Raw genomic sequence first — 20,740 nt, 5'->3', positions numbered from 1 at the left:
TTCACATAGAACAACAGGAGAGCTCAGAAGGAAAAGGAAACCTAACCTCCTAATCCCCAAAGCCATCTAGAAGAGTAACGAAAACCAGAACAATGAGTAAGTACTTGGCCGAAGTCATTACAACTCTCAAAATCAGCATTGTTTTTTCTTATTAAAAAGCAGCTTGTTTGGTAATCAAATGGGACTGCCCTCTAACATTTCAAAGATGAAAATCTCAGGATCAACACTGGATTAGGCCCATAAGTGTTAACACTGCCAGAGTCTATGAGGTGACTGGAAGGTTACCCTAACTGTAAAGGAAATACTGCCTGTGAGTGTCATTTTGATTGTATCCCCGGCAACTGCTTATTCTAAGGCGTAGCCAACTAGAAATCTCTTCCGGACCCCATCCTTATTGGCCCAAGCTTCACTGGCGTTAGGGAATCAATCTATTTTTAGGCTTTACTCCAGAGGTTCGGACTGGTTCTCTGGCAACGGGCATCCATAGGCCATGAAAAGTTGGCTGAAACGCTAGTCTACGTACAAGTCTAAAGACCAACAACTGGTAGCAAAGGAAATCTCCATGACTGGCCCCATCTGTATGCCATCATTTTCCTTGCAAAGGGAGAACAGAGATTTCACTCCTTTTGGTAATTGGCAATTGGTTTATTACTGTCACATGTATTGAGCTTTGCTTTGCATGCCATCCAGACAGATCATTCCAAACATAAGTACGTCGAGGTAGTACAAAAGGAAAAGCAATAACAGAATGCAGAATATGGTTTACAGTTACAGGGAGAGTGCAATGCAGGTAGACAATAAAGGCAAGGGCCATGACGAGGCAGACTGGGAAATCAAGAATTCATCTTTATTGGATCAGAGGTTGATTCAAGAGTCTTATAACAGTGGGATAGAAGCTGTCCTTGAGCCTGGTGGTACATGTTTTCCCTTACAATACAACTGGAAAGCTAACAGAAGGTGGCACAGATATGGCACCAAGCCGGAGGTATCCAAAAGAAACTTTGGGACCATGTGTCAATCTACCCAAAAGCTCGGGAGCTCGCAGACAGATTTAACTTCTAATTACACTACATATTTCGCATGAGACACAAATAATCTTGCATTTCCCGCAGACTTTTTTTTAATGGGAGTGATTAATGAACTTTAATTTGGGGTTGTAATGCAGTTGCAGTTGTGGTAATGATAATCTGACCACATTCATTTACAAACCCAGCATGATAGGGATTTTATTTTCAATGTCATGATACATGTATGAAAGCATGTTGAGTTATTAAAGTTGGAAATGTAGATGGCGAGTTTTGCCAGGTCTCACACTGATGTTAAGTATGAGTATTAGCAGATGATTCCAAGTGCGGGGAACAAATTGCCAGGGCCTCGAGCATTCTTCGCTTAATGCTCATTCAACAGTAAATCTCCTTTAGCCAATGAATGATAAATGTCTGAACTAATCCGCTAAACAAGAAGATACTGGGGCAATTTCTTAGGGGGAATCTAAGGAATTAGAGGGATAAGTTTTGATGTGATTTTTTAAATCCCTTCTATTTTTTGCGTTGATCTTTGATTTTTCCAACATTCACCAAGCACAAAATCTTTTCTAAATGTAACACCAAAAAAACATATTATCAACCTCTTATTCACAAGTGACCACCACAAGCTTCCTCCACAGATTCCAACATGATCCACATAAATCAAAATACGGCAACCTTGGAAAAGGGCCCCCTTAATTTCTCCAGCAGTTCATTAGGATAGACATCCTGGAAAACTATGGATTCACTGGGAGCACTGAGACCTATTTTTAGGCTTTCTGGGGCAGGATCTAATTTAAGCAGTTCATAGGTGGGAAACTGTTGAAATTCCTGAGAAACTGCAGCTTTTTGATCCATTATTAATGTAAGCATTAGTTTTCATTTACTGCTTTCAACATGAAAAAATCATTCGTCATTGCAGCAGACATATTCTTTGAGTCTCTGCATTTTCTAAAATATTGCATTACTTTGATTTTTAAATATGACCCCTTCTCACTTTCCTTTTCTGAGTTGGGTGGGGGGAGTGTGGTGGGAGTGGGGAGGCAGGGAAAGCTGTAAGGACTTCACCCAGGAGGCTATCCTTTGCCTTCATGTCTAGACAGTAAGTGTTGCAAGGACTCTGACAGTGAAGTCTATTCCATCAATCTTCAGTTGTATGAATCTATTTCCCAAAAGAAAAATGATTATTTTCCTGTGACTTTTACAGGGCGTAAACATAAGAAACTGTTCAATTCTCACATAATTTGGATTTCCCACCTTGATATGCAAAGGTCATTATGTGCAGGTCCGGGTTACATGTGAAGGTTGGTACAACTGCATGATTGCTCTGTTTAGAAGAATGAGGGGGTGACCTTAGTCAAACAGATAAGATCCCAAGGGGGCTTGATAGGGTGGATACTGAAAGGTTTCTGCTATTGGAAGAGTCATGAATAAGGGGATATGGCTACAAAATAAGGGACCGGTCATTTAACACTGAGGTCTGGGTTCAATTCTGGCCACTGACTATAAGGAGTTTGTACGTTCTCCCCGTGTCTGCGTGGGTTTCCTCCGGGTGCTCCGGTTTCCTCCCACATTCCAAAGACGTACGGGTTAGGAAGCTGTGGGCATGCTATGTTGGCGGCAGAAGCGTGGCGACACTTGCAGGCTGCCCCCAGAACACTCTACGCAAAAAGATGCATTTCACTGTGTGTTTCGATGTACATGTGACTAATAAAGATATTTTATCTTATCTTATCTTACCTTAGGTCTTCTCTCAAAGAGTAGGGAATCTCTGGAATTCTCCATCCCCAAGGACAGAACATAGAACATAGAACAGTACAGCACAGGAACAGTTGTTGTGCCAAAATAATTAAACTAGCAATTAAATGCTTAACTAAACTTATCCCTTCTGCCTACATAATGTCCATATCCCTCCATTCTCTGCACATTCATGTGCCTTTCTAAGACCCTCTTAAACGCCTCTATGGTATTTGCTTCCACCATCACCCCTGGCAGCGCATTAGGCACCCACCACTCTCTGTGTAAGAGACTTGACCCGTACATCTCCTCTGAACTTATCCCCTCTCACCTTAAGGTGGAAGTTGGATCATTAGATATATTTAAGGTGGAGATGAAAGAGCGAGGAATTAAGGGTTATGGGGAACTGGCACAGAAGAGGCCAGCATAGATCAGCCATGGCCATATTCAATGGCAGGGCAGGCTTGAGGGGTTGAGTGGCCTACTCCTGCTCCTATTTTCTTGCGTTCTTGCTCAATGTGAAATCTGCACCATAACATTGTGTACAGTGATGCAAAAAATTTTCCAGCTTCACATGTGCCAAAAAGCAATATGGAGCAGCTGTATATTGTACTCTGTTCCCTATATGTGGTTCAATTTACTTCGAAGGGACTGAATATCAGAAAAGAGCACAATGCAGAGTTGTTACTGCACTACGTGTTGGCATGGCTGAACACACTTATTTGTCTTTTTGGAGTCAAAGAGTCATAGAAATGCACAGTACGAGAAAAGGGCCCTTTAGCCCACTGAGTCCACACCAACCATCAACCACCCATTTACACTAATCCTATGTTCATCCCATTATTCATTCTCCCCACATTCCCATCAACTCCACTCATACTCTACCACTCACCAACACACTAGGGCCAATTTACAGGGGCCAATTAACGGGTCAACCAGCACATCTTTGAAATGTTAGAGGAAACCAGAGCACCCTCAGAAAACCTACGCGGTCACAGGGTGAACATGCAAACTCCACACAGACAGCACCATGACAAGATGGACTCTTGACCTCACAATCAACCTCGTCATGGCCTTGCACCTTATTGTCTGCCTGCGCTGCACTTTCTCAGTAACTGTAACACTAGTTTCTACATTGTGTTACTGCTTTTCCTTTGCACAATCTCAATGCACTGATGTGGTGAAATGATCTGTACGGACAGCATGCAAAACAAAGTTTTTCACTGTACTTTGGTACATGTGACAATAGTAAACCAATTTACCTTGGTCTCTGGGACCGTGAGGCAGCGACTCTACTGGCTGTGCAACTGTGTCAACCACATCAAGTGTCTGAGTTCTGATAAACACCAGATTTATCTCAATGAATTTCCATGACAACGATAATCAGCTTTAATTTACTGCTGCTCATTTTCAGGCATGGCTATTTAATACTTCATCACTGTTTTGTGCATTGGGCTAATGCAGTGGTAACTCGTTCTTTAAACGACAGGTTCCATTAAGGAAGTTCCATTATGGAACTTTTTGTTCAATGGTGACTGACCTCTGCTTCAGAAGCTGTTTGTTGTCTTCAATGGTCATGTTGTCAGCATGGTCCCTCCTGAAGATCTCAAAAGCTTCCTGACGTCCAAGTGACATTTCTCCTGCTGTGGGATGAATGGAAGGCAGAACCATTAAGTGAGTATATTCTTTATAGATACCTGCACATAAATACAATGTTGATCATGGAAACGTCTTAACCATATGCAGAAAAGACTCTGCAAGGTCAATCAACATGTGTTTTTATGGGTTTTGAGTCTACTGCCAAAACCAGCAGATATGCTTTAACTTCCTGTTGATTTTACTGCATAAGCAAAATCTACAACTTCCACCAAGAGGTGAAAATTCTTGTATCACATCCTTGTTTTTTATAAGTCTATTTTTATTTTGAGACGTGGGCATTGGTTGGCAAGGCCAAGATTTATTGCCCATCACTAATTGCCCTTGAGAAAGTGGTGGTGAGCTGCCATTTGGAACCACTATTTCTTAAGGTGAATGTACTTCACGGTGCTATAGGGCAGAGAGTTCCAAGAGTGGTAAGTTGGTTTATTATTGTCACATGTACCAAGGTACAGTGAAAAACTTTGTTTTGCATGCCATCCATACAGATCATTTCACCACATCAGTACATCAAGGCAGTACAAGGGAGAAGGAATAACAGAATGTGGAATAAAATGTTACAGTTACAGAGAAAGTGCAGTGCAGGCAGACTACAAGGTGCAAGGCCATGACGAGGTAGATTGTGAGGTCATGGGACCATCTTATCGTACAAGAGGTCCGTTCATCAGTCTTATAACAGTGGGATAGAAGCTGTCCTTGAGCCTGGTGGTACATGCTTTCAGGCTTTGGTGCCACTGTTTTCCCTCATTGTCACTGGGCAGATTTGTGCCCAATGATGATGAGGGAACAGTGGCAAAATATTTCCAAGTCAGGATGATGTGCGGCTTGGAAGGGAACTCGAAGAAGCTCACTGCTCATGTGCTTCTTGATGGTAAAAGTCACAGGGTGTTTAAAATACATGCAGTGAACACACCAAAATTAACCACAAGTGTCCATTACTGATTCTGTTGTGAGAAACTTGCACACAGGTGGAAATCAGAGCCAGAAGAAGGCATGTAGCACAGGTGGCCATATCCTTCTTAACCACTTCAAATCTATTAGAAGGATAAGTCCCACTTTAGTTAATTGACATGTTGAAAATGTGTTATTAAAACCATCAGGCCACAAATTGTGCACATAAACCAAAGTGGGCTTGAAAATATGCATCCAAATCAGTGCATTATGAGGCGCTAGGCCGACACACCAACGATTGTTTCAGTCATGGGCAGCTGCTGTAAACCGTCATGGGGTCCTCGCCAAATTCCTCTCCATCACACAGTGCAGATATATGCACAGAATGCAAACAGAACCAAGCCTGAGGGAGCCCGATCACTGTCTGGGGAAGTGGAGGAGAGCTCTGGCTCTTGAGTGGAAAGTCTGAGTCAGGGCTTTAGCCAATGAGGAATGAGGAGCGGCGGTGTCTGAAGAAGAGGAGGTAAGTAATGGTGCTTATCTGGATGGGGTGCCAACCCACAACAGTACAAAGCAATCATGGCTGTCTTGTGTGGGTCCAATAATGAGCACTCTAGGGACAATGTGTACCAATATCTCCAGAAAACAGGATGTTGCATGTGAAGTGATCTCATTTGATGCGCAAGTGATGGTTCAAATCTCAAGAGTGGCACAGTTTGACCTGGAATTGGTCACATCATTTTCCACTTGGGGGAAAATCAACTTTCCTTCACATAAAGGTGGGAAAAAAAAGCAGCACTGAATAATATAGAATTATGTCTCCAAATTTCTCTGCCAGTATGTTTGAGAATATCTGATTCTAGAAGCTTTACTTACTCATTGTAACAAAGAAATAAATAGCATGGAAATAGGCCATTTGGCCCACTACGTTCACACTGACCAGATGGCACCCATCCGTATTAATTCCCCTCCTTCCAGTCCTCATGTAGGGTCTCGACCCGAAAATTCGACAATTCCTTTCCCCCCCCACAGGTGCTATTCGACCTGCTGAGTTCCTCCAGCAGCTTGTTTTGACTCCATCTTCCAGCACTTGGCCCGTAGCCTTCCATGCCTGGGCGATTCAAGCGCATGTCTAGACTCTTTTTAAATTCAGTCAGTGACTGTGCTTCCACCACTTTCTCAGGCAGTGTATTCCAGGTACTCACTACTCACTGAGTGAAAAATGTTCCCCTCAGATCCCCTCTACATCTCTTACCCCGACCCTAAATCTATATCCTCTAGTTTTATCCACCTTGATTTGGGAAAAGGTTTCCCGTAGTCGACCCGATCTGTACCCCTCATAATTTCATACACCTTTGTCATGTCCCCCTCTTAATGTCCTCTGCTCCAGGGAAAACAGACTCATCTTCTCCACTATCTCCTCATAACTGAAACATTCCATCCCAGGCAACATCCTGGTGAATCTCCTCTGCACCCTCTCCAGTGCTATCACATCCTTGCTATAATTTTCATAGATAATTCAAAGGTTTAAAAAATACCATGCAAGTCTGAGTAGGTACAGAAAATCATGCACAACATTGCTGTAAATTCCAGGAATGGGGACACAACTAAAATTTTGGGTGTACCATTTGTGGGAACATGACAAACAGAGGCAGACAGGCCTGATTCTAGATTCTTGCTGAATAAAAAGTAGTCAGGATCCTATCAGAAGCAGGGAAAGAGAAAATACAGGGCGTGAAGAAGGCAAAAGAAACAGATGGAAGTCCTGCCAGAGAGCAGAGGAGAACTCCTTCAAGGTCAGCATTCCCGGAAGAGAACTGACAGTAAATTCGGTAGTAAATGAAGATCAACAAAATCTTCAGAAAGGTCCAGACATGTAATGTTAATTCTGCTTCCGTTTCCACAGTTGCAGCCTGACCTGCTGAGTGTTTCCAGCAGCTTCTGTTTTTACTTCAGATGTCCAGCATCTGCAGTTTTATTGACTTTCTGAAAACTAGCTCCATGCCTTAGATTACTTAGAGATGGAGAGTTAACTAGGAGGGAGCCACCAACAAGAATGAATTAAACTCATTAGCTGTGATCCACATTTATAGACATTAAAAAGTGATGAATTCGATCTCTTGATTGAGGTCTTGAGCTCAGTGTGGAAACTGAGTATTGAATAGCATAGTGGCTATGTAACTGGCTAGTAATCAGAAGACTGGATGAGATAAAGATGAATGAACAGTCCAGAGAGAGAAGTTCTAATTCCACCTTGGCAGTTTAAATACTGTAAATTAAAAATCTAATATTAATACTGGTGATTAGCAAACTACCAGACTGACAAAAAATCCTATCTGGTTATCCGTGTTCTTGGAAAACAAGTAAAACTGCAGTGGATAAAGATGGAAATGCTGGAAGAAATCAGCTGCTCAAGCAACATCTGTGGAAAGAGAAGTTAGTTAAAGTTTCAGGTCGAAAATCCTTCATCAGGTCTATCATTCTTACCTGATCTAGCCTATTTGTGACTTCAGACCCTAGCAATGTGTTTGACTCTGGGTTAACCTCCTCAATGACCCAGTAAGCTATTCAGTACAATTCGTGCTGTGCCGGTAATATCCACCTTGCTTGAATGAATAAAATCATACACAAAATATGACCTGCCCAATAAGCTGGTTCTTTCAAGAACTTAAGAAAATCAAATCTAACTGGCAGCAACCACAGATGCTGCTCGAGCCACTGAGTTCCTCCAGTAGATTGTTTGTTGCTCTAAATCTAACTGTATGTTCATTATTAACTATTCAAACTGATAAGAGGTTCAACCTCCTCCACAAACTTGCCCGCGGCTCGGTGGCAGCTCAGTTGGTCTACTTCCAGTCTCCATGATACATTCAGGCTCACATCCAAGCTGATGCTTCAAGTAGCACAGCTGAATCTTTTACTTTCATCTGAATGAGCAGATGGCGCCACATTTCAAAATACTCTTTCTCCAAAATTGCAGTACTCTTGTCAATCTCACGCCTGTATCTTATTTCTAGCAATACAGCAAGTTGTACAATATATACTAGCTGTGAGCTCTCTCCTTCCCTCTACAGGCTGATATTACTGACTGGTATTCTAAGTACCAACTACATTTGAATGTGAGAACATCTTGTAACTGATGATGACACAACATTAATGATAATTTAAAGGGTTGGGGAACCCTTAATTCTATTTTTGGATTTATCAGTGCCTGATAATGTGCAGCATTAATGCCTCATACTGTTGATTCCCTAACAGCACTGTGTCCTAACTTGCTCTGTGTTCTGTTCGCCTTTTATTCTTGTTGACCTATATTGGTCCTGATTGAACAATACTTTGATTTTAAAATTCCTAATTTTATTCTTCAAATTTATCCATTCATAAATGTCTCTCCACAAAGGTTTGCTAAAATGATTCCTGGGATTAGGGTGTTACACCTTGTACTCCCCAAGCTCTGTTTCTTAAATAAAGGCCCAGTTCTGTGGCCTATATCATGTCTCAAGACTGCGAGCTGATAGATTATAATGCCTGTTTTCTACATAGAAAATAGTACACTTGAGAGTGAGGTACAATAAGTACAAATACTAAACCAATGTCTATAGCAATATGGATCCCCATTCATTATAAAATAAAGTATAAAATCCCCAATATTTTTCTGTCCATTTTCTTAACTTGATCTGGTTTAAAAGTTAATTTAAAGTATTATTGCTTTTCAGGTTTATTAAAGCATCATTCACACTATCACTCAGGTGGTAATTTGTTGTGTCTTCATTTCATGGATGCAGATATCGCTGCTGGTGGTATGATGCTTTTACTCCTGTTGTTGTAGAGGTTATACTCGATATTACTGTTCGCTGACATTGGTGATTTAATCAGTATTACTGCTGCTACTGTTTGTTTTATCAGTTCTGATGTGGGTCAGATGTATATTCTGTTCTCTTTCAACTGTCAGCATCTTTATCCCCTAGCAGGGGAATCAAAAACAAGAGGGAGCAGTTCTAAGGTGAGAGGGTGGAGATTTAAAGGAGATCTTAGGGGTAAGCTTTTTTACACATAAGGTAGTTGATATCTGGAACGTACTGCCAGAGGAGGCGGAGGAATCAGATTTAATTGCTACGTTTGAGACACTTAGACAGATATTTAAATAGGCAAGATATAGAGGGATATGTTCCTAATGTGGGCAAATGGGATAAGTGTAAATGGGCAAAAAGGTCGTCATGGACGTGGTGGGCCAAAGGGCCTGCTTCTGTGCTGTACAATTCTATGACTTAATGATCTGTGGCTGGTCTAGGTCCCGACAGTGTATTGCCTTTGGGATCAACTTCAGCTGGGTTCCAGGTTTTCCATGACTGGAGCTGTACCTGAACCGCTTGCCCTCTCGGCAGAGTTGCTGTAGTAGAACATAGAACATTACAGCACAGTACAGGCCCTTCAGCCCACAATGTTGTGCCTACATTTTATCCTGCTCTAATATCTATCTAACCCTTCCCTCCCACATAGCCCTCCATTTTTCTATCATTCATGTGGCTATCTAAGAGTCTCTTAAATGTCCCTAATGTATCTGTCCCCAGAACCTCTGCCGGCAGTGAGTTCCATGCACCCACCACTCTCTGTGTAAAGAACTTACCTCTGACATCCCCCTTATATCTTCCTCCAATCACCTTAAAATTATGCCCTCTCATGTTAGACAATTTCGCCCTGGGAAAAAGTCTCTGACTGTCCACTCGGTCTATGCCTCTTAACATCTTGTACACCTCTATCAAGTCGCCTCTCATCCTCCATTTTAAATTCCTCCCTATACTTATCTAGCAATGTCTTGAAGTTGACCAATGTACCTGCCTCCACCACCGCCCCAGGCAGCGCATTCCACGCTCCAACCACTCTCTGGGTAAAAAATCTTCCTCTGATGTCTCCCTTGAACTTCCCACCCATTACTTTAAAGCCATGCCCTCATTGTCCACTCAAGACTACGGTTAGGAAAGTTCTCTCACAAGACCATGAACTTTTGGAATTCTGTAGTCCAGTAAGCTGCAGGTGCTGAGTCATTTAGCACGTTCAAGGCTGAAATAAGTAGATTTTTGGATGAGGCCAAAGCTGAGGAAGGGACCTAGCGAATGTTGATGAACAAAGGGACCTTGAAAATGGCAGCACAGGTGGATAAAACGGTGAAGAAGGCAATACGGAATGTTTGCTTTCATCGGCTGTGACACGGAATATAAGAGCAAAGATATCATGTTACAATTTTATAAACTTTGGTTCGGACACACCAGCAGTATTGTATCCAGTTCCAGTTGTCACACCATAAGAAAGATGTGATTGTGCTGGAGAAGGTGCAGGGGAGGTTCATCAGGATGCTGCCTCGATTGGAGCATTTCATAGACCCATAAAGTCACAGAGATATATACAACACAGAAACAGGCCCTTTGGCCCAACTCATCCATGCCGATCAAGATGTCTATCCGAACTAGTCCCATTTGCCTGTGTTTGGCCCATGTACCCTTTCTATCCTGTACCTGTCCAACTGTCTTTTAAATATTGTAACTGTACCCGCCTCTACCACTTCCTCTGGCAGCTTATTCCATATACCCACCACCCTCTGTGTGAAAAAGTTGCCCCTCAGGTCTCTTTTAAATCTTTCTACTCTCATCTTAAACCTGTGCCCTCGAGCTTTACACTCCCCTACCCTGGGAAAAATACTGTGACCACCCACCTTATCTACGCCCCTCAGGATTTCATAAACCTCTACAAGGTCAATCATCAGCCTCCCTCGCTCCAGGGAAAACAGTCCCAGCCTATCCAGTCTCCCCTTGTAACTCAATACCTCCAGTTCATTTTAAAGGAGAATCTGAATAGGCTGGGTTTGTTTTCCCTGGAGCAGAGGATCCTGAGGGACTGATCTGATAAAGGTTTATAAAATGATGAGGGGGACACACAGGGCTGATACTAAGAATCTTTTTCCCGCGGTGTCCAAGACATGAGAGCATAGGTTTAAGGTGAGAGAATGGTTGAAGTCTGGAATGCCTGAGGAGGTGGTCATGGCAGTTATGAAGGAAGAGCCATGAACAAGGGGTTGCAAGCACAAAGCAAAGGACCTGTCATTTAAAACTGAGGTGCAGAGAAATTTCTGCTCTCAGAGGGTAGTGAATCTCTGGAACTCTCTGCCTCCTTGGATGGGAGAGCCAGATCATTAGAGATATTTAAGGTGGAGATTGAAAGGCTGAGGAACTGAGGATTAAGAGGAACTGGCACATAAGAGGAGTTGAGGCCAACATCGATCAGCAATGATCGTACTGAATGAGGGGCTGAGCGGCCTACTCCTGCTCTTATTTTCTTGTGTTACTGTGTGGAGGAGGAGCACACTCTCAAGGCATTTAAGAAGCATTTAGAAAAGTACTTGAATTGCCAAGTCATATAAGGCTACAGACCTAACGTGGGTAAATGGGATTAGTGTAGATTGTATAACAGGCATGGTGGGCCAAAGGGCCTGTTTCATGCTGTACGACTCCATGACATAGATCGGATGAGTCGTGAATTTATTGACTTACAGAGCAGTCTTGAGAATCCATAAGTCTTACTCCAGATCCTCATTCTCTTCATTTTGTAATCTCCTTCAACTTTGCAAACCTGCTCTCTGCACACCACAATCCTGACCTGTTGAACAGAATTCAGTAGACACCACTGGCAACAGTGCCTTCAGTTGTCAAGATCCCAAGCTCTGGACTTCCTTCTCTAGATCTACCTCCTCCAGCCCTACTAACCTGCACATCACCACTCTGGCCCGTTGAACAGAATTCAGTAGGCCCACCATTGGCAGCAGTGCCTTCCCTTGTCAAGTTCCCAGGCTCTGGAGTTCCTTCTCGAGATGCCTCTGTTTCTTTATCTCTCCCTCCTCCTTAAAATCATCCTCTTTGATCAAGTGTTTGGTCATCTATCTCCTTGTGTGGTACAGTGCCACATTCTGTTTGAAAATGCTCCAAGAAGACTCTTTTTTTCTTTTGGTACTTTGAAGGTGCTACATAAACGAAAGTCATCGTTGTTAGTGTGGTTCTGGAGCCAAGGTAGGGTAAAATCGGAGAGGGGAGCAACCTACCCTGCCATGTTCCTCCATACATTGGCATTTTGTGGTGATTTCCTGGATACGTAGGGTTGGATAATTTGGATGGAATCATTTACGAAATGGGCAAAAATATTTAAACTTCTTTTGTCTGCTTAGCTTTGGAAAAAGTGGGTCGTCTGTGTAGTTTTCTGGCACAAACAAACAAATAGTGATCCTGCCAGAAAGCCAAGGACGGCAGAGCATTTTTCTTTTTACGGTAATCATAATAACCGCATCCCAACGTGGTATAAAGGGAGTTCATTTCTTCTAATGTCAACCATTTTCTGCTCAATGTGTGGTAGATATAAATTGAGGGAGCAGACTAAATATTTTGTGTAATTTGAAAATGTGGTAAACAACTGGAAAGAAAGATGAACATTTACTTTTTCTCCATTATAGGTTTATCTTTCTTATGGATGTCAGGAATGTATTTTGAAGTAAAGATCCAAAATTTAGCCTGAAAAGTAGGCAGGTCTGTACAGAACTGCTGGAAACTACGTGGAAGTTTGGTACTCCTGCATATGCCGGTATCTGCAATGCCTAAGTCCCAAGTCTCTGCACAGTTGATTGCTGGGGATTTCCCGACTATGCTCGGATGCTGGATTCCTCCTGGGGACTGGTGGTGAAGCAGTTAGACTTGGCACAGGCTCACTGTCTCCATTCATTTCAATAGAAAGTGTGCTTATGAGGGGGATGGGTAAATTACAGGTACTTATATTAACTGAGTTACGTGAAATTGTTTTTCAGTATTTTCCAGTGTACTTTTTAATTTTTGACTTTTAATTTTTTAACAGTATGTTCAATAGTTCTTGAATGTCTTTTTAATAGATGTTGAATTGAATTTTTGTGAAGTTAAGGGTTTTTTATGCCTTTGGTAGACTTGGCAGTCTGCTCAATCTGGCTAAAAATTGACAGATGTTCCTTTTATCTCCAGCAGGAAAACAAGTTGAAAATTTACGGATCTATGAACAATGAATTTAAAGCTTCTCAGTAATCTTAATGACACTCCACATCCAGAGAGGATACAGAACATAGGATATAGAACAGTACAGCACAGCAACAGGTCCTACGGCCCACCATGTCTGTGCTGAACACCATGCCCAATTAAACTAAATCTCTTCTGCCCAGCACATGATGCATATCCCTCCATTCTCTGCATATTTACTTCTATATGTTAAAGCCTCTTAAACACCACTATCATATCTGCCTCCACTTGCTCTGGCAGCCCGTTCCAGGCATCCACCATCCTCTGTGTAAAAAAAATTGCCCCGCACATCCTCTTTAAACTTTCCCCCTCTCACCTTAAATGCATGTCCTCTGGTATTTGACATTTCTACTCTGGGAAAAAGATTCTGACTGTCTACTCTACCTATGCCACTCATAATTTTGGAAACTTCTATCAGGTCTCCCCTCAGTCTCCAACGCTCCAGAGACAACAACTCAAGATTGCCTAACCTCTCCTTATAGTTCATTCCCTCTAATCCAGGCAGCAGCCTGGTAAACCTCTTCTGCACCCTTCCCAAAGCCTCCATGTCCTTCTGGGGGGACGAGAATTGCACACACTATTCCGAGTGCGGCCTGATCCATTGACCTTCACTTCCCTCGTAGATTCAGAGCCATACAGCATGGAAACAGGCCCTGTGGCCTATCACATCTATGCCAACCATCAAGTACCTATCAGCACATGGGCCACAGCCTTCTATACGTTCTCATCCAAATATTTTTTAAGTGTTATAAGAGTGGCTGCCTCCACCACCTCCTCAGACAGTGTGTTGCACTCTCTGGATGAAAAATAACATTTAGATAAGATTTATTTATTAGTCGCATGTACATCGGAACACACAGTGAAATACATCTTTTGCGTAGAGTGTTCTGGGGGCAGCCTGCAAGTGTTGCCACGCTTCCAGCGCCAACATAGCATGCCCACAACTTCCTAACCCGTATGCCTTTGGAACTTCCTAACCCGTATGCCTTTGGAACTTCCTAACCCGTATGCCTTTGGAGGAAACCGGAGCACCCGGAGGAAACCCACGCAGTCACGGGGAGAACGTGCAAGCTCCTTACAGACAGCGGCAGGAAGTGAACCTGGGTCGCTGGCACTGTAAAGTGTTACGCTAACCGCTACACTGCCGTGCCTGCCCTTCAGATTTCTTCAGATCCCCTCTTAATTTCTCACCCCCACACCTTTAACCCATACCTTCTGGTTTCAGGTGTCTCCACCATGGGGGAATGTTTCTCACTATCCACCCTGCCTATGCCCTTCATTATTTTGTTTACCACTGTCAGATCCTCCATTAGCTTCCTCCACTCCAAGGGAAATAACCCCAGCTATTACCAGACCGTCCTCGTGACTTAAACGTTCTATCCCAGGCAACATCCTGGCAACATCCTCTTCTGCACCCTCACCGGAGCAATCACATCCCTCCTGCAGTGTGACGACCAGAACTGCACACGGTACTCCAACTGTGGCCAATTAAGCATTGTACCATGACTTTCATGCTCCTGTATTCCATGCCCTGACTAATGAAGGCCAGCATCCCAATGAAGGCCAGGATTCCTACTGTGGCTAAAACACATTTCCCTGGAACATTTCTAAATGAGCTAAAACGGTAATCCACAGGTTGAAAACTCTCTGTCACTATCCAGTCTGTGTGGTTCATTGCATAAAAACAATCTTTCCATCAGCACCTGCATGTGGCATACGAATGGGATAACATACTATTCCTCTGTCACTGATCTCAAGCTGATGTTTACGCTGATAAAGAAAAATTCATAAGGGAGTCTGCAACACTGTTCTGAAACTGCAGTGGTGAACTCATTGGTTTGACTTTGGGGTGAGGCTTGAGGGAAGATTAAAACTGTCCTATATTCATTCAGCAAAGTTTAGCAGAATGAGAGGTGATCTCATTGAAATATGTAAGATTCTGAAAGGAAGACTGTTTCCTTTGGAGAGTCCGGAACTGAAAGCCAGTCTCGTTTAAGGAATAAGACATTTAAAACAGAAATGAGAGGAGTTCTCCACTCCTGGGGGAATGTTGATTTTTGGAATAGGAGTTGCAGGGATCACTTGACAAAGTACATTTGAGGTCCACAAACAGCCATGACCTCATTGAATGGCAGAGCAGGCTGCTTGGGAAGGAAGGCTCATGCCCACTTCTATTTCTCCTGTTCTAATGGTTGACAATTTTGATAAATACAGAGCAGGATAACATACATCTGATTTTGCGCCATGCTTTTTTAAAAAAGTGGGACTCCAGTAAACTCACCACACGCTGTAGAATAACACCGATTTTCAAATGCCCAGGCCCATCTGTTTTTGGATACCTTTAATTTCATTTTCCCTGGTGCACACTCATAAATAACATCGCCATAAATGGCCACAAACAGTTGACCTTAAAAACCAGCCACAGTAGGTTCTGGATAATTTTCCTGGGTTTGCTTGGAATCAATGCAAAATAAATAAACAATTGCAAACAGATGCAGCTCAGTTTTCCTTCTTGGAACAAGAAAAAGTCAAGCTGATTATGGGATGAGCTCATTTACTAAGTGGTGGCACACAGTAGGTTTGCATATCCCTAAGTAAGGTTATGGGGGAAAGAGCTATTTGTGCTTAAAAGCAATACGCATACACTCAAAAAGTGGCCTCGTTCAATAGCTCTCCTTAAATGAGCGCTGGGATTACTGTTTCAGGTGAAGGCATTTGTTAACTTTGATTGGCAAAGGTTGCCAAACTGAAATATTTCAGTTCTGTTTCTCTCTCCACCTGGTTTATCTGCTTTTCTTTCTTCAATTCCTAGCATCTGTACTGTTTGCATTTGTTTTATAGATAAATTTGCATAATAGAACATAGAACAGTACAGCACAGGAACAGGCCCTTCAGCCCACAATGTTGTGCTGAACCAATTAAACTAGTAATTAAATGCCTAACTAAACTAATCCCTTCTGTTTACACAATGTCCATATCCCTCCATTCTCTACACATCCATGTGCCTATGTAAGAGCCTCTTAAATTCCTCTATCGTATTTGCCTCCATCACCACCCCGGCAGCGCATTCCAGGCACCCACCATTTCCTGAGTAAAAAATTTCCCCGGTACATCTCCTTTCAAGTTACTCCTTCACACCTTAAATGCATGCCCTCAAGTATTATACATTTCAACCCTGGGAAAAAGATACCAGCTGTCTACTCTATCTGTGCCTCTCACAATCTTATAAACTTTTATTAGGTTTCTCCTCAGCCTCTGACGCTCCAGAGAAAACAACCCAAGTTTGTCCAACCTCTCCTCATAGCACATGCCCTCTAATCCAGGCAGCATCCTGGTGAACCTCTTCTGCACCCTCTCCGAAGCCTCCACATCCTTCCTATAATAGGATGATCAGAATTGAATGCAATACTCCAGATGTGGCCTAATCAGAGTTTTATAAAGCTGCAACATAACTTCCTGACCGTTGAACTCAGTGCCTCAACTAATAAAGGCAAGCATGCCATATTCCTTACCACCCTATCAACCTGTGCAGCCACTTTCAGGGAGCTATGGACTATGAGGAAGAAGCAGACAGTACAATGTTACTTGCTAGTGAGGTCCACATGAAATATATTGAATAACATAAAGAATGGAAAGTCTACCATTCCCAGCAGTAATATTCTTATTAGGTTTGGGCAGGCACTGTAGCATAGCAGTTAGCGTGATGTTATTACAGTGCCAGCGACCCGGGTTCAATTCCGGCTACTGTCTGTAAGGAGTTTGTATGTTCTCCCCGTGTTGGCATGGGTTTCCTCCGTCTGCTCCTGTTTCCTCCTACTTTCCAAAGACGTACGGGTTAGGAAGTTGTGGGCATGCTATGTTGGTGCCAGAAGCGTGGCGACACTTGCGGGCTGCCCCCAGAACACTCTAGGCAAAAGATGCATTTCACTGTGTGTTTTGCTGTACATGTGACTAATAAAGAAATCTTATCTTATCTTCTAGGTACATTCTTTTTAAAGAAAGATATATTGAGTCTTATTGACAGTCCTTCTCTACTGTAGATCACTTCCCTACCTTTGACCAGCACATGCTGCTCAGTCATCAATTCCCACTTTAACAGTACAAAATGTCCAAAAGCAGGTTCAATGTTACACAGGAATGCACAGTCAAAGAAATAAGAGCACAAGAAAATAGGAGCAGAAGTAGCCCACCAAGTCCCTCAAGTCTGCACTGACATTATATATCACCATGGCTGATCTGCTCCTCGCTTCATCTCCTCTTCTGTGCCAGTTCCCCAAAGCCCTCAATTTATCTACTTCTTCTTCAAATACCCCCAGTGAACTGCCTCCACAGCCCTCTGGGATAGAGAATACCCTCTTCAAGAAGTCCAGACTCAACAGTGAACAACAACATGGGACAAAGACACAGCTCAGCACATCACAGTAACCAGCCTCCCTTCTATCCACACTTCTCGCTGCCTTGGTAAAGCAGCCAACATAATCAATGACCCCACCCACCCATTCTCTCTTCTCCCCCCTCCCATCGGGCAGAAGGTACACAAGCCTGAAAGCACATACCACCAAGCTCAAGGACAGTTTCTATCCCGCTGTTACAAGACTATTGAACGGTCCCCTAGTATGACAAGATGGACTCTTGACCTCACAATCTACCCCATTATTGTCTTGCACCTTATTGTCTGCCTGCACTGCACTTTCTCTGTAACTGAATTCTGAGTTCTATTATTGTTTTCCCTTGTACTACCTCAATGCATTGATGTGACAAAATGATCTGTACGGACGGCACGCAAAACAAAGCTTTTCACTGTACCTCGGTACAAAGAACAATAATAAACCTATTTACCAATTTACCAATTTGGTACAGCACAGGAACAGGTTCTTTGGCCCACAATGTCTGTGCTCACCATGATGTCAATTTAAACTAATCCCATCTGCCTGCACATGGTCTATATCCCTCCATCCCCTGCCTGTTCATGTGATCTAGCAATTTTTTAAAACAGGCTGTGTGGTTGCATGGAACGTATGTAAAATATACACGAATAGATTTTTATTCCCAATATCATAGGCTGGATAATTAAAAGGTGATCATCCTAAACTCATATCAATTTTATTCTGGGCAATCCATGAATAAAAGACACTGACATTTAGGGTCATAGAGTCATAGAGCAAGACAGCACAGATACAGGCCCTTCGGCCCAACCAGTCCATGCCGACCACGGTGCCCACCCAGCTAGTCCCAATTTCCTGCGTTTGGCCCAAATCCCTCTCAGCCCTTCATGTACCTATCCAAATGCTTCTTAAATGATTCTGTTGTACCTGCCTCACCCACTTCCTTGGCAGCTCATTCCATATACTCACCACTCTCTGGGTGAAAAAGCTGCCCCTCAGGTCCCTTTTAAATCTTTCCCCTCTCATCCTCAACCTGTGACACAAGGGAGACTGCAGAGGCTGGAAATCTGGAGCAACACATGCAAAATACTGGCGGAAATTGCAAAGACGTACGGGTAGGTTAATTTGGGTTTAAAATGGGCAGCGCGGACTCGTTGGGCCAGAAGGGCCTGTTACCACGCTGTAAATAAAATCTAAAACAAATTTTAAAACAGCAGGTCAGGCAGCATCTATGGAGGCAAAAGTTTCCCTTCATAGATGCTGCCTGACCAGCTGAGTTCCTCCAGCATTTGTGTGTGTTGCTCCCTAAACCTATGCTCGCTAGTTTTGGACTGCCCTACCCTGGGGAAAAGACCGTTCCTAACTACTCTCTTACTTTATTCTCGTTCCCTCCCTGACCTAGCAAAGACACTGGTTAAATAGCAGAGTTAAAGAGAGACAAAAAGAAACACATGCTGACTGGCACCATTTGGTATTAGTATTGGTTTATTATTGTCACTTGTACTGAGGTACAGTGAAAAACTTGTCTTGCATGTCGTTCGTACAGATCAATTCATTACACGGTGCATTGAGGTAGTACAGGGTAAAAACAATAACAGAATACAAAGTAAAGTGTCACAGCTACAGGGAAGTGCATTGCAGGGAGACAATAAGGTGCAAGGTCAAACAAGGTAGATTGTGAGGTCAAGAGTCCATCTCATCGTATAAGGGAACCATTCAATAGTCTTATCACCGTGGGATAGAAGCTGTCCTTGAGCCTGGCGGCACGTGCCCTCAGGCTCCTGTATCTTCTGCCTGATGGGAGAGGAGATAAGAGAGGATGAGCCGGGTGGGTGGAGGTCTTTGATTATGCTGGCCGCTTCACCAAGGCAGCAAGAGGTATAGATATTTCCCGTCCGATGTGCTGGTTGAGAGGCATCCAAATTAGGAAACTTCTGCACTGGCAAGGCATCCAACGGCTATGCCAATGTGCATTTACATGCCGCTCTTGACTGTCAAAGTACAGACATCCTGCGTTTGCGACCCAGCCTCAATGTTATTTTAATGAGTTCCCCTTTGCTTCTGATGTAACTTCGACTGCTTCACACAAAAAGACTGTGTTAGGAAAGTGGGAGTGAAGGACTGCAACGGGACACAGAGTAACATCCTTTGATCACTAAACTGGTCCAGGAACGTTTAATTCTTCTTCCCCCTCCTGCTTTTGATACTGAGCGTGAAAGCAGGAATATTAAATTTAGAGCCGGCAGGAAAGGCAAGATAGCTGCACGTGCACATAATCCTATGACATGGAAACCTGACTGCCATTTCAGTTGTGTCCAAGGATATAACGAGGAAACAGCAGGGTATATGTCAATGAATTAACACATTATCAGCTAGTCCCCCGAGGTTTCAAATAAAAATCTCTAATGCTCAGTCAGTATTGTACATGATTGAACTATACAATACTGTTCAGTCAGGTATTCCGCTCTCTATTTGCAACGCATAAGCAGTCTGAATATTTTCTTTGTTCCTCCTGGGAGGTGGAGTACTCTGGTACAGAAAGGCTTTTCACACAGCAGTACATTTAAAATTGCCTCAATACATCCTTTTTTAAAAGAGCAGAGTGCTGTATGAGACTATTACTGCTGGGAATGGTAGATGGAAATGGTAGATTTTCCATTCTTTATGTTACTTATTTTTTTGCATGTGGGCCTCACAGGCAAAGCCAAGATTTATTGCCCAGCCTTAATTGCCCTTAACAAGATGGTAGTGGGCCATCTTCTTAAAGGTACCTCCCACGATGTTGTTGGTTAGGGAGTTCCAGGATTTGGACCTGGTGACAGTGTAGGAAGAGTGATACGTTTCCAGATAAGGCTAGTGTGTGACTTGGAGGGAAATCCTGAGGTAGTGGTGTCCCCATGCAACTACTGCCACTATCGAGGACACCTTCAAGAGATGGTGCCTCAAGAAGGAGGCATCCATCACT

The 20,740-nt window shown here is 43.0% G+C and overlaps 1 protein-coding gene across 1 annotated transcript in view; it reads right to left on the bottom strand.

Moving 5' to 3' along the window:
• kif6 (kinesin family member 6) overlaps window positions 1-20,740 on the bottom strand; it is a 431,738-nt gene that overhangs the window by 158,932 nt on the left and 252,066 nt on the right. Inside the window, exon 14 of the mRNA XM_052024853.1 lies at window positions 4,303-4,405. Coding sequence (XP_051880813.1) covers window positions 4,303-4,405 — 103 coding nt within the window. The remainder of the gene's footprint in view (window positions 1-4,302; window positions 4,406-20,740) is intronic.

The sequence above is a fragment of the Pristis pectinata genome, chromosome 10 (genome assembly GCF_009764475.1).
Source record: "Pristis pectinata isolate sPriPec2 chromosome 10, sPriPec2.1.pri, whole genome shotgun sequence".
Classification (NCBI taxonomy): domain Eukaryota; kingdom Metazoa; phylum Chordata; class Chondrichthyes; order Rhinopristiformes; family Pristidae; genus Pristis; species Pristis pectinata.
This window is presented reverse-complemented; position numbering and strand designations above follow the sequence as displayed.